The following is a 13,536-nucleotide window of genomic DNA, read 5'->3' as shown; positions in this document are numbered from 1 at the left end:
TTAATAGCGAACGAAATAAATTAGATGTGACATCACACAGGTGAACTTAGATGTCATCCAAAAGGGCTAGCTTAGTTTAAAAGAGGGAAAAACAAAACCTTCATTTGCATCTTGTTTCCGCCACCACAAAAAAGTTCAAGAAGAGACAAAATATCTATGCGATATACTTAGCACCGCCTTTCATGCCACCACCTTCCTCTCGTTCCATAGGATTTCAAAAGCATGATACAACATGTAGCAGATGTAAAACCTCTAGATGAAAAATTATAAATTAATTAGTTTCATGTAAAACAAAAAAAATTGGAACTCTCGATTCCACAGTTCCCCTTCCCAAAATGTAGTAAATAACTGCAAGAAAAAAAAAAAAAAAAAAAAAAAAAAGGAGCAGAGACTAGCTAGAATGCGAGAAACCGTCCCTTTTTTTGCTGATATCTATAAATTAAACCGGGAGAGAGAGAGCACAAGGCGGCTATCAAGTAGATGCTGACAGCCTGATACTACAAATTACGTCCAACATGGCACACGGCCTCATCAAACTCTAAGCAAATAAATACTAAGTTCAGGACCTCCAGGCCCATCAGGATTCATCATGTAAAATGCCTCTGAATCTTTTGACCCCACGACTCTCTCATACCTGGCTCTCATGTACATGATCTCCCCGATGTCGGACCCTGTTGCCCCACTCCCCGGTAAAACACCAGCTCCCATTGAAACTGGCTCCACAGCCTTCAAGACTTTCCAATCTTCAGGCCTACATTCACGTCTCGTTGCATACCCGCATTTCTTACCATTACAGTAAGTCCTCCATAAAGGCTCCTCCAGCAGCTTCCCTGCTTTTTTACCTGCCTTCTTTTCACACTCTAGTGCAATTCTAACTAACCCAGAAGCCATTTCTCGGACTAGTATACTTGTTGGTGTTGCAAGCTCGATCAAGAAAGCTGGATTCTGTTTTGCATCTTCTTGAAATGAAAAATGAACATGTCCACGACGATACCCGAAAAGGGTACCTATCACTCTGGTACCTGAGTGATAGCCTGACCGGCCCTTACTCAGAACAGTAAGAGCTGATCTGAGCTTAGAAACTGCCACAATCGGAAGGGTTTTTTTCCTTGGAGCAGGTTGAATTGCACCAGCAGGAAATGTGACTCTAAGCTCCTGATCATCTTTCAACTCTTCCGAGCAATGTGAGAAGGAGTTGAAAGTCAAGATTTCCTCATCATCATCTTCTTCATCCTCAACAACTTTCTTTCCCCTGTTGAAGTATCTCCTGGAGAAAGAGAAAGTAGAGTCATGAGGATTCTTGGCCATTATTGTCTTCATATGGGAAAGAAAAGCTAAAGACCAGCGGAAGAATACTATGGAGAGAAAGAGGTAATTAAGATAAAATGATAGAGAACAGATCTTAGCTTATTTGCTTTTATCTAGTGGTTATGTAGGGTGAGTTCTCTTATTGTTTGCTTCTATTTCTTTATTTTTGTCAGCCTTGTGGGACTAAGAGGGACTATAGAAGATAATCCTGACAAAAGGAAGGTGAACAGCTCCACCTAACTAGAACAGGAAAGAAAGAATTGGAAGAGAATGGAGACAAGAACAGGGACGTGGAAATAGACATGAGAGGAGATTTTTTAAATTGGTTGGGGGATAGTGGAGCCTGATGGAGACGATGGGTGGTGTTACTTCTTCAATGCGTGGATGTTGAAGCTGGAGATAAGTCGGGGGTGTAGGATAGAAAGAGAGAGAGGCTTGATTGAGTACTCTGACTTGCATTGGAAACAGTCTTAAGGACAAGGAAAAGCGACACCAACCGTACCCACCGTGGCCATCCCAGGTCCCAACCATGTGGGCTTGCAGTGCTTTCATCCTCCCACAACTCGCTCCAAAGCACGATGCACATGTACCCATGAGAGCCAGCAACGGGATTATAGAATAGTAAAAACAAATATAGATAAAATAACCCAATTTAAAAAAAATATTCAAGGAAATAAGACGATTTATTAGAGAGTTATAGAAGATGTTTATGATTCGTGAGTTATAATTGTTATATATGCTATTCTATTAAATGGTAAAATTTATGAACATAAAATTCAATTAAAAAAAAAAAGAGTAGATAGAAAAGAAAGAAGTAAAAGAAAAGAAAAGATAAGATAGACTTCATAAGCATACCAAAATTTTAATGAAAACATTATTGCTATTATTAAGAAGATTTTAATGTGATGAATCCAAAAAAAAGAGTGTTGGATAAAAAGAGAGTGTCAGAACTCTAATTTCCATTTTTGGAAGAGTGTTGTTCTACCATTTCAGCCCATACTTTTCTTTTTTTTTTTTCCTTTTTTTTTTTTAAGAAAAAGATGAGATAATCTGGAAGATTTAATTCTACATTATCTGCAAAACTGCAGATGAGTCAATGATAGCTCACATGTGTTCTGTAGAGAATTGGAGAATAGTGGAGACGGAATTAGGTAACATAAATAAATCACAAATTCAGCTTCATACGCACAGACTTCATGCTAAGATCCAAAAAGAATCCACCAAGAACCTTCACATGATGGTGATGATTAACAGTCCACTCACCAGGAGCTTGCATTATTGAGTATCATTGTCAAAGTGATCCTGTCATCACCAGGAGCTAGATTTATTTGTTTTTCTTCCGTTCCATCTTTTTCAAAGTCCAATCTTGATAAAATTTCAGTTGCATTATTAGTCCATCGATCATCCACATGAAACATGTTGCAGAGACAGATGCCAGTGCCTTGATTATTTATGTATTTACTGGATAAATAACATTAGACCTCTCGAATCTTCTGTTTTTTAAAACAATAAAAAATAACCTTACTCATGAACCTTCAAATTCATGGTTTCATATAGCAAAATCTAACCTTTTCTTTTGTTTGTTTCCATGGTACCGACCAAACCACGGATCAACTAACTATGATCTATAACCCAACAACTTTAATGTGGTCCAGATTTAGATACTTAGTCACAATTTCCTTGGACAACTATCTAGCTATCACTTGACAAAGGACCTCATCATGGAATAAAACTAAAAAAAAAAAAAGAGGGTTTGGTCGCCACAAGATGGACTTAAGTGAAAGAAATAGCTAAACCACCAAAACGCAACTGAGACAAATGTCCATAGTTCATCCTGATTCGATAGTTCTCTTGACTTTTTTGGATCAAATATTCTGTATGGATCAATACCAAATTCAGATGGAATTGTGGTAAGAACTGAACAACTACTTGTGTCGTAAACTGGTGAGATGCTATCCCACTGGTGGTTTAGTCTGTGTGCCCGTGCTCGCTTGAATAGTTTGGAGCAAATTATAATTCAGTCCCTGTATTTTCTTATTATCTAGCATGCTGGTATTTTTTATTTCGAAGATCACAAATCAGTCATTGATGGAAACAGATCATCAGTCTTTTTTCAAAACTCCCATGCCCACTTTCAAAATGCCCTTCTAGTTTTATTTCTAGTGGGTAGGTTTGGAAAAACTTGATAGAAAAAAAAGGGGGGGTATTCTAGGGAAAAAGCAATTATATTCTAACAAGTAGCATAAGGACTAAATTAGAAGGGAATACAAAAATATACTAATATAGAGACACAATGTGAGGTTTTAAATAGAAAGGGGTTAGCTAATTATTTAGTTTAGAGGAGGGGACTGAATCATAGTTCACTCGAAGTACAATTTTGGATTTTCACAGATTCAGGCTTCGCCTGCGGCTTCAATAGAACTACAACGAATGAAAGAAAACGTGAGCATGGCTTAAAGCCATGATAACCATGAAAAGGAAAACTCTGTGCATCATGAAGGACCACTCAATTTATCAGGAAGAGACCTTTCAAAACTCGCGCTGCCTGGTGTTGGAATATCACGTGTTGGTCTGTACGGGTAATCGATCACGGCGGGACAAACTTAGTTTGCCGTAATCTGGCGACCCACCATTTCCATGTTCTGTTTAATTATCACCCTCCCTTGAACACTCTTGCTCATATTAGTGGCCTGAGGTGAAAACTGCCTAGGATCAAGTTGACTTGCTTGTTGATTTGTTCATCAGAGGATTGTCTGGAATGAATGCGTATCAGGGTGTGTCATTTAATAGATGTCCTGTTCTGGTCTCCTGCAGGTATTCCATCAGTGCGTATCTTGATCCCAGAAGGTTAATTTGGTTCCCATCTTTTAATTAAATCCTGTCTTCCAAATCTGATTAAACATTGTAGAGATTGTAAAAGTATACAACAACTCGATACGCGATGACGGATTAGGTCAAAAATCAAAACAAACCAGAGACTATAAAACTATACAACAACTCGGATTGAGTAAAAATATAGAGATCAATCGAAACCCCGTTTTTTATTTTATTGTTGTGGCGTTTTGCAACAACTACAAGGTGGAGCAACGAGCAGATTCAACAGGTGCTTAACGGGTGGCACTCAAATTCAACAATTAAACGACCATCTTGAATCCATCTACTGTGTCGATCTCTCGAACGACACGCTGTCTTTCAAAAGATTTAACAAAAATAATAATACGCGATGACGGATTCAAGTCTAGATCTCTTAGCCAATCATTTGAGAAAGAAAGTAAAAAACATATAGGAAGCAGAAAGTCTCTAGCAGCAACTACACGATCAGAAATGGATGGAAGCCATCTTGCAACAGCTTTTCTAGTGGCCAAAACAATGGCCTTGGGAGGCTGTCCCACTCGTACCAGTCCCAGCCATCACACTTGTCAGGCTCGAGATTTTCAGGCAGCTGGTTAGGATTGGCCAGGACTGCTCGCAAAAGGATCATAATATAATGGGATGGCTCTGCTCCCTCATGGAAGAGGTCGTTGGTAACCTTAAGGACCTCTATGTTGTCAATGTCCAGACCCGTTTCCTCCTTCACTTCTCTTGCAGCACAAGCTTCAAAGCTCTCACCTGAAAACCATACGAATTGGTAGTGTAAAAGAAAATAGATTTGTGGGTCGATTGCAGTATGAAATACTGAAAGTATTTCCATCAGACCCAAAAGATGAGCTGACTGGGTGATTTTCACTGATTATTTGTGAATTACCTTGCTAGTTTTCAATGACATAACCCTATAATTTGCCCATGTATTTGTTTTCAGCCATCAATTTAGCAAGAGAAATGACAGATAAAAAAGATAATGATACAATTTATAATGTTTTATGATATTAAAAGAAAGTAAAAAAATTCACCTTCAATCGTCGTTTTTATCTTTTCGTTTTTTTTACCTTCAAATTTTGTCTTGCGTGTGCCACCCTTTACTTCTTGCACACATGGCACGTACGATCTATAGGATTAAGCTATTTTTTAACAAACATGTTCGAGATGGTTTGGTAAATTTTAATTTTTTTTATTTTACTAAAATTAAGTTTGGTTTATATTTTTTAGATCATTTTGATGTGTTAATATTAAAAATAATTTTTAAAAAATAAAAAAACATCATTAATATATATTTCAATACAAAAAAACTATTTAAAAATCAATCGTTCAATCACACTCAAAATATAAATGCCTTTATATTGCAACCAATCTGCTCTCGCAAACACCTACCCCATTCGAGGTAGGTAAAGGGTAAAAAAATAAAAAAATAATAAAAAAAACTAGTGGGGTTGGTAAGAAAAACAAATATTTTAAAAAAATTTAACCAGTATTACACTTTCTTTTTTCTTTTTGTTTTTTTTTTTTAAAGATTATCTTTCTCTTTGGTCATCAAATTTATTTTTAAGTGATAGCATATGATTTATATGAAGAAGTAAAACAATTAATCAAGATTCAACAAGACACATTTAAAGAAATCTGCAACTCATGGAAAAACAAACCAAACTCGAGGTGGCCACCAGGGAGAGCGAAAGCAGAGTTGCAAATGGTGGCGCGCCGCCGGCCCAAAAGCACAGATTTTCCCTTTAAAACGAACACCACTACCCCAACTCTTGGCACTGGTGCCTCCACACTTCCAGCCTCCTTTTCCACGCCGCAAATTACAGGTCTCAGATGACCGACCCTCTTGCTTTCTCCGTTCACTTGTTTCTTGAAAATATTTCGGTCAGCAAAGCTTGTTGGAGGATGAAGTATTGAAGACAATTGAGAAAAGGATCGTGCAGAACCAGCTGACAGGGTTTTGCAAGATGGGAACTGAAACTTGTTTGATGTTGTTAAGGATCTTTGACCCCCCAAACCATGGAAAATGGAGGCCATTTGATTTGGTAGCCCAAGCTTCCCAGTAATCGAAAGATTAGAACTGTTCAAATGAACCGCAAAAGAGCTTCGCTGCTGCAATCTATAATTTTTTTGTTCTCAAGAAAAACATGCTATACCATGTTTAAAACTTTAAACACAAAACTGTGCGACAAAAGTTAGGCCACTGGCGTGCAAAAATCATGCTGTCACGTGTAAAACCGATGGTTAAAAGGTTGCTTTCACCAAAACTGTACTCAATCCTGGTTTGGTACAGTAGATACTTGGCGTTATAGCTGGGTAAATTTTGAATTTTTTAAAAAATATATATTTCTTTTTATGTTTTCACTTTGAAGTACTAATATTAAAATAATTTTTTTCAAAAAAATATTCTTGTTTTAAATCTGCAGACAAAAAAACATTATGATATTCTAACAAGTCCGTTAAGTCTATGCTTGCATTCAATGCTTTTTCTTCATTTTCTGAAATGGGAATGGTATGTATTGCATTTAAAAAAGGCCTGAGCCCATTACAATTCTCGGGACTCGACTTTACAAGGCATTTGAGAGTTTAGACATCTGGAGTTCTGGACTGTGCAAGAGCTTGGCATTGAAAACTTCAACGCAAGTTCCGGGCAATAAACCCAATGGCCCAGCACCTTGGGATTTTAATAGAGGCTTATTCTAAGAATATTTGTACCGATAAGATGAATAAAATGCGAATTGGATTTTAATTGAATAATCAGGTTCAAATCTGATGATCTAACTAGGATACAATTTATACATAAAACTAATACGATCAAAAAGAAGAAGAAAAAAGAGAGGAGGCGGGTGGGTTAATTCGTTTCCAGCGATAATTAAACTCAAAATTCACCATCAGTCAGCAGTACATATACTTGTAATTGCTAAAATCTGACTTCTTAATAGTTAATGTGATGCACATAAAACTAATTATAACTGGATAAATAAACACGAGCAGAAGGAAATCTAGTGATCTGGAAATGGGTTGAACCCACTTTTGACCATCTTCTCCAAGGGCAAAAACAACGGGTTTGGCAGATTATCCCAAGCATACCAATCCCAACCATAACATTTCTCAGGCTCGAGATTTTGCGCCACCTGCTCGGGATCGGCCAAGTTTGCTCGAAGAAAAACAGTAACATAGTGGCATGGCTTTGGTTCCTCGAGAAAGACATTATTTGTAACTGTTAGGAGCTCCGTTTTGTTAATATCCAGACCCGTTTCCTCCTTCAACTCCCTTGCCGCACACTCCTCGAAACTTTCCCCTAGAGAGCAAACAAATTGATGGTTTGTAATTAGCTATAGTATTTCAATTCTAGAATTAGGAGTAATTTTATTATTATTATTATTATTACTTACCGAACTCTAGGTGGCCACCGGGCAGGGCGAACGTGGAGTCACCGACGGAGGAACGGCGCCGCCCCAGCAAGACGGATTCGTCCTTCAACAAGAACAATACCACGGCCACTCTAGGCGCCGGTGGTTTCGCTGCGTTTTGTTCCATTTTCTAGTGGTGGTCAAAGAGGGTATGGAAATCGCCTTTTTCATTTTTATAATGGAGGGCAGCGGAGCCGTTTTGGCCACCTCGCAATGGTTGATTTTTCTAAGTTTTTCCCGCCCTGGAAAGAGGGGATTAATACGCTGCTTCTGGTATGGATGGCCGATTAATTATCTATCAAATGAGATTGAGCCACGCCATTCAAATGGGGTTGAAGTGACCATATAATTCTTTTGTGGGGAGGGGTTGGCCGGGCCAAATCTGGCTTCCAGGTGGCGTGGCATGCCGAGATTTGTATTCTCTGCTTTTCTTTTCTGGTTCCTTTTGTTGTTTGTAAAGCTTATCTGTGCTTGGGCCGCGAGCACTGAGCTCGGACCATATTCCGAGTGGTCAAGGTCATATCTATAATAGTATAATATTATTGCCTCTCCCTCCAAAACAACTCATACAAAGCATACAAATATATGCTGTTGAATAGATAAAGGTGAAAGGTAAATTTATTTTTAGAATAATTATATGAAAATATATTTTATTTATTTATTTATTTTATCTTTATCTAATCTATCTCAATCAAACACTAGTACTTATTTCACTAAATTATGAAAAATTTAAAAATATTATATTATTTATTAATTATATTAAATTGCTATATATTTTGTTTTGAATTTTTTTTTTTAATTTCATTTCTTAAAATTTATTAAATTGATTTTTATATCAACTTTTATCTTTATTTTTATAATTTGTTTTTGCTTCTTTTTTATTATTTTTCTACTTTAAATGTTTTATCTATTAAATTTGACTCTTATTTTTTTTATTGTTGTTTTTTTATTTGAAATAATTTATAAAATTGTAATTTTTTTTAATTTCATCATTTTTTAACTTTTTTATCTATTAGATTTGATCTTTATTATTTTGATTGTTATTTATTTTATTTAAGATCATTTATAAAATTATTTTTTTTTAATTTTGTTCTCATCCAACCTTTTAATTTGTAAGATTTATTATTTTAATAAAATTTAAAAAAAAAATAACAATTTATTTTTCATGACATGGTCAAACACTAAAAAGTGTTTGTCAATTTATTTTTTATAATATTATCAATAATATTATCAAGTATTAAAAAATAATTTATTTTAAAAAAAACAACTTTAGAAAAAAAACTAAAATAGTATCTACGATAATACTTGTGCTATTTTTTATTTCAATTACTGAACACAAGTTCAATGAAGAAAAAAATAGAACTGAACGAAAAGCTTTTATATTCAGTATGCACGACAAAAAAAAAAACTCTAAAAATCCATATATTTATTAAGATCATTTATATAGACAACACGAACCAATTTTACAGTGAACGCGTATGTTCGTTATTTATATATTCACAGAGCCGCTGTAGTATTGCAGATAAATACGGTAAAACCTTATATTGGTAGTAAATTTACAACAGTTCTGGATTTTTATTTTTTTATTATTATATTTCAAGTATATTTATATTTTTCTTAATATACTGGGGGGGGGGGCGAACCACCATACAGAGGTGGTGATTGACAAGTATATATTAAAACATGCATATTAAGGTGTTGTTTAGAGGGTTGCGGATGAGTTTCATTCGCAACTATGATTATTATTATTTGATAAAGTAAGAAAAACATTTTTTTTATTGATGGGACTTGCTACTAACTATGGCACAACCACCGGTTTGCAAAAAACAACTCCTAACTACTTCTTGTGCTTAATAAACTTATGAAGAATGGAGCATAGCTCTACTCCACTATTCATAAGTTTTACTTCCATGAATAATGGAACATGGCATGTTTCACTGTTAATGGATCTTATCCCCTGAACAGCTGAGCATGGTTTCACTGTCTTAGTTGAACCGGTCCGTTTTAAAGTTATGTATTGAATCGGATCTGGCCTAACAAAATAAAAATATTATTTTTAATTGTGTTTTATTTGAAAAATTAGCATTGAATATTATCCAATGACACTATATAAATTAGACGAATAACACTTGATAACATAACATTTACAGAATTTGATCGCAATCCTAATTTTGCTCCTAGTTATATTTTACTCGATGTTGTTATTCTCTTAAGAAATTTATGAAAATTATAGTCCTTGTCAGATGTATTTCATACATGATGAAATTGTAGATGGTTTGACGAAACAATGAAAAATATTTTATATAAAGTATTATTTATTTCATGATGCAATAACAATAGTTAAATCTACACTATTTTAATTAAAAACCATCAATATTAATATATATATTTTAAAAATATTTTATAACTTCAATTTCAAAAGCATTCTTAATCAAACACATTAAGTTATTTTTTAGTCAATCTCAATTTCCACTACAATTTTAACCAAGCATATATTTTTTCAAACCAATTTCAATTAAAAATAATTTTTATAAAATAATCTTTTTCAAATCATAATCATAACAGCTATTGCAATATCCAACACACTTAACAGAGAATACTGTCCATATTATCACCATGAGCAGGACTGAATCTGATTAAGCTCGTGATTGAATTATATGGCGGTATACTGATGAATTTTTTGTTCCGGGATCTGATTGCCATGTAATCGCAATGGGAAGGGATTCGATATTATTTTTTATTAGAAATATATTAAAATAAAATATTTTTAGTTATTAAAATTTATCTTCTATATCATATTATTAAAAAAATATATAAAAAATAAAAATTAATTAAAAAAAAATAAAAAATCAAATAAAAATTAATTAAAAAAAAGAATTTTAAAATTCAAAAACATACCACCTCTAGTTTGTAAAGAGGGATCACAGCACAAACATAAGCTCCTCCCTGCGACATAAATCATGCAACATTTTATGCAACCTAGGCAGTGCTTTCTGAGTCATACAAACATCCTAACTTTTTCGCGATAAGATTCGATTTGATGTTGGGTGGATTTGTTCACATATTCTTTTGGAATATACTCTCACTGCATTAATGACGTCACCAAGCACCCAGGTATAAAAAAGTAAAAACTGTACGTCCCCAATGATGACTCATCACCCTTTTTCAAGATAATTATATTCTGATTTTCTTAGATTCCAAGGAATATAATAGATAATGTCTGTGAAATCATTTCAAGTCACTGGTTATTTCTCCACAGAAGAGAGTTTTGAAAAATAAAAATCTATAACCAAAGAGGCCTTGTGAAGATAAGCTACTAGCCTTGTCGAGGAAGGGCGAGTCATATAAAACGGCTCTACACGCAAGCCTAGAGCCAGAGTCCAGAACCAATCATATCACATCCGTATTATGCATGGACCGAAATAGAAGTCGTGAATATTTTTCTGAGAACGAAATGTTCCCGGCGAATCATGAACCTGGTGGACCCCACTTCTAGATTAATCTCGGACTGCTTACGTGGTCCATGTTAAAATGTACATACAGTTTTGGGTCTAATTTTACAACGTCGGTCCAAATCAATGCACTGTTTTTGTTACTTTTTACTGTAAGGTGCATTAAGAAACAAAAGAAAAGAGTGGAAGCTGGCGACATATGATTTGCTTTTGGGTCTGGAACCTTGATGTGACAGACAGCATCGAGAGGATTGCCTACTAGAAAATTTAGAAAAGTTACCCGTGGGATGCCATTTGTCAAGATGGCTTGACTAGTACGCAAGGTCAAATAATTTGCAACAGCAACGCTATTTCACGAATAGACTGGCTGCTTTGTAGCGGGTAAATGTTATTTTAAAGGTGTTTTTTATATTAAAATGATGTAAAATATTAAAAATATATTATTTAAAAAATATATATATTTTTAAATATTTTCAAAAATACTTTTTTCCTTGGAGAGTTTTTTTATATATTTTTTTAATTTAATATTTAGTTGATTTTGAATTTGTATCTATAATTTGTTTCGATTTGTTTCTTACAAGATTATTGTAGTCTCTAATAAATATCTTAATCTTTTTATTGATATTTCATTCTACAAATATTTATTTTTGTTATAATATTATTAAGTTACTAATAATTTAATAAAAAATAAAATTATTAAACCCAATAAAATACATAATATAAGTCGTGAATATAGGGGATTTAGCAAATTTAGCCGCAGGGCATGGATCAACTGCTTTGTATTCCTATTTGTTTTTGTATATTAAAGGTGTTTTTAAAAAAAATTCAATTTTTTTATTTTTTCTTTGTTTCAAATTAATTTTTTTTATATTTTTAGATTATTTTGATGTTTTAATATCAAAAATAATTTTTTAAAAATAAAAAATATTATTTTAATTTATTTTTGAGTAAAAAATAATAGTATCCATGTTCTAAAAAAAAACGTAATGACAGGTGTAATAATTTTAAACTCAAACGTATTAATTTTAAATTCAGACCTAACAATGAAGTAGTTCAATAAATTGCGAGATTGATATGATTGGTGAAATTTAATAACAATATAAAATAATTTCAAGTGTTCTGATTTTTTTTTTTTATATATATAGTGACACTGTCTGCTGGAGTTCTTTCTATCTAGATATTTTTTCCGTACATCTTTCCAACTCTACGTGGAGTAACAGGAAATGGTATTCTCTGAAGAAAATTCAACAGGGCATGATCAGTTAGCTCAGCCATGAATACACGATTACCAAGCCATTAATTTTCGTATGTTGATAAATCAAGAGTGAGGCTCCAGAGAAATTGAACGCTCCCAGTTTCCATTCCCCTCCACTTTGTAGATTACACCATTTGCCACGTCACCAATTCTCGAGTGGCATGATCGATCAATGACCGTTCATTACATCGAGCATGTCCTAAAATGTTTACAAAGAGCCGCTGTTTTTTTTGTTTTATCAGCAAAGAAGCAGTTGTGTACAAAGAGTCGTGTAAGCATGCCACATCTTCGCCATTTTTTGGATTGTGTTTCAAAAAATGTTAGGTAAAAATGTTGATATAAAAATAATTTTTTAAAAACAAAAAATATTATTTTAATATATTTTAAATAAAAATTATTTTAAAAAATAACATATGAACAACCCTTCTTCAACAATAAAATATTAAAGTGACGGTTGATTATGCCTTCGCATTGAATAATATCATTATAAATATATCAAAATAAAACCCCCCGTTAAATCAATCATCTTTCAACCGTATAAATCAAAATATATTGAAATGACAAGCTATATAAATCAAAATAATACATCATTGATATTCGATAGCAGAGTCCGCATCCCATTTTATTTTGTAGATTATCACTTCAACAGTACAAATCTTCGAAAGCAGGTAGAGCCGCCGGGTTATAATACATCATCGCTTTTTAACAACAAGACTCAAATAGTAAAAAAATATCGGAACCTGTCCGTTTTGTCCAAGGAATCTACCGAGAATGATTCCCTATAAATCTAAGACCTAAAAAGCTAATTAAGAAAAAAAAAAAAGCCAACGATTTTTCTGGGATTTTTTCTTTGAATTACACGAGTTGCAAAATTAAATGTGGTAATCTCATGTTAGTCCCCAAGCAACTGGTCTAGAATCCCCATCCCATTAAAAAAATTCAGTCAAGTGCTTCTGTCTGAAATCAATGTAAAATCTCGACAGGAAACTTTTTATTTATCTCAGCAAGTTATTACAAAGGGTAGTTAATTTACATGGAAAACTTTAAAATCTTGATACAAGTTTTCGTTTTTTAAGGTATTCAAGAGCTAATTAAAAAAAAAAAAAAACAAATAAGTTTGGAAGTCTTCGCTGGACACTGATTTAAGGTTTACCCAGATAAAATAAATAAATTCACGGGCACGTCATCAAGCTCAGGTCCCACCATCAGTAAATAAATAAACTAAAAAAAAGCCCCACCGAAAACAAATCAA

The 13,536-nt window shown here is 33.7% G+C and overlaps 2 protein-coding genes across 3 annotated transcripts; both read right to left on the bottom strand.

Moving 5' to 3' along the window:
- Nucleotides 1-259: 259 nt before the first annotated feature.
- Nucleotides 260-1,646, bottom strand: LOC118039981 (protein MIZU-KUSSEI 1). The gene has a single exon (XM_035046837.2). It carries the CDS (start codon nucleotides 1,318-1,320, stop codon nucleotides 532-534), a length of 789 nt encoding a protein of 262 aa, XP_034902728.1. The 5' UTR covers nucleotides 1,321-1,646; the 3' UTR covers nucleotides 260-531.
- Nucleotides 1,647-4,324: 2,678 nt separating this feature from the next.
- LOC118039982 (nudix hydrolase 1) lies at nucleotides 4,325-7,855 on the bottom strand. Of its 2 annotated transcripts, XR_012170455.1 has the most exons (3): nucleotides 7,560-7,855; nucleotides 5,826-7,465; nucleotides 4,325-4,917 (listed from the first exon to the last, which is right to left on the bottom strand). XR_012170455.1 is itself a non-coding variant. In XM_035046838.2 (2 exons), exons 1-2 carry the CDS (start codon nucleotides 6,199-6,201, stop codon nucleotides 4,619-4,621), a joined length of 675 nt encoding a protein of 224 aa, XP_034902729.1. In that variant the 5' UTR covers nucleotides 6,202-6,336; the 3' UTR covers nucleotides 4,325-4,618. The 2 variants fall into 2 exon arrangements, 1 of the variants encoding a protein (XP_034902729.1); XM_035046838.2 differs by lacking the exon at nucleotides 7,560-7,855 and having other exon boundaries at nucleotides 5,826-6,336.
- Nucleotides 7,856-13,536: the final 5,681 nt, after the last annotated feature.

This window comes from Populus alba, chromosome 8 (assembly GCF_005239225.2).
Source record: "Populus alba chromosome 8, ASM523922v2, whole genome shotgun sequence".
Classification (NCBI taxonomy): domain Eukaryota; kingdom Viridiplantae; phylum Streptophyta; class Magnoliopsida; order Malpighiales; family Salicaceae; genus Populus; species Populus alba.
This window is presented reverse-complemented; position numbering and strand designations above follow the sequence as displayed.

What these genes read in the sequence shown, in the direction of transcription:
- LOC118039981 (XM_035046837.2), bottom strand. Translation starts at nt 1,320, where the DNA reads ATGAAGACAATAATGGCCAAGAATCCTCATGACTCTACTTTCTCTTTC.
- LOC118039982 (XM_035046838.2), bottom strand. Translation starts at nt 6,201, where the DNA reads ATGGCCTCCATTTTCCATGGTTTGGGGGGTCAAAGATCCTTAACAACA. An exon ending in TGGTGGCCACCTCGAGTTTG is followed by an intron (nt 4,918 to 5,825) that starts GTTTGTTTTTCC and finishes TATGGTTTTCAG; the next exon opens with GTGAGAGCTTTGAAGCTTGT.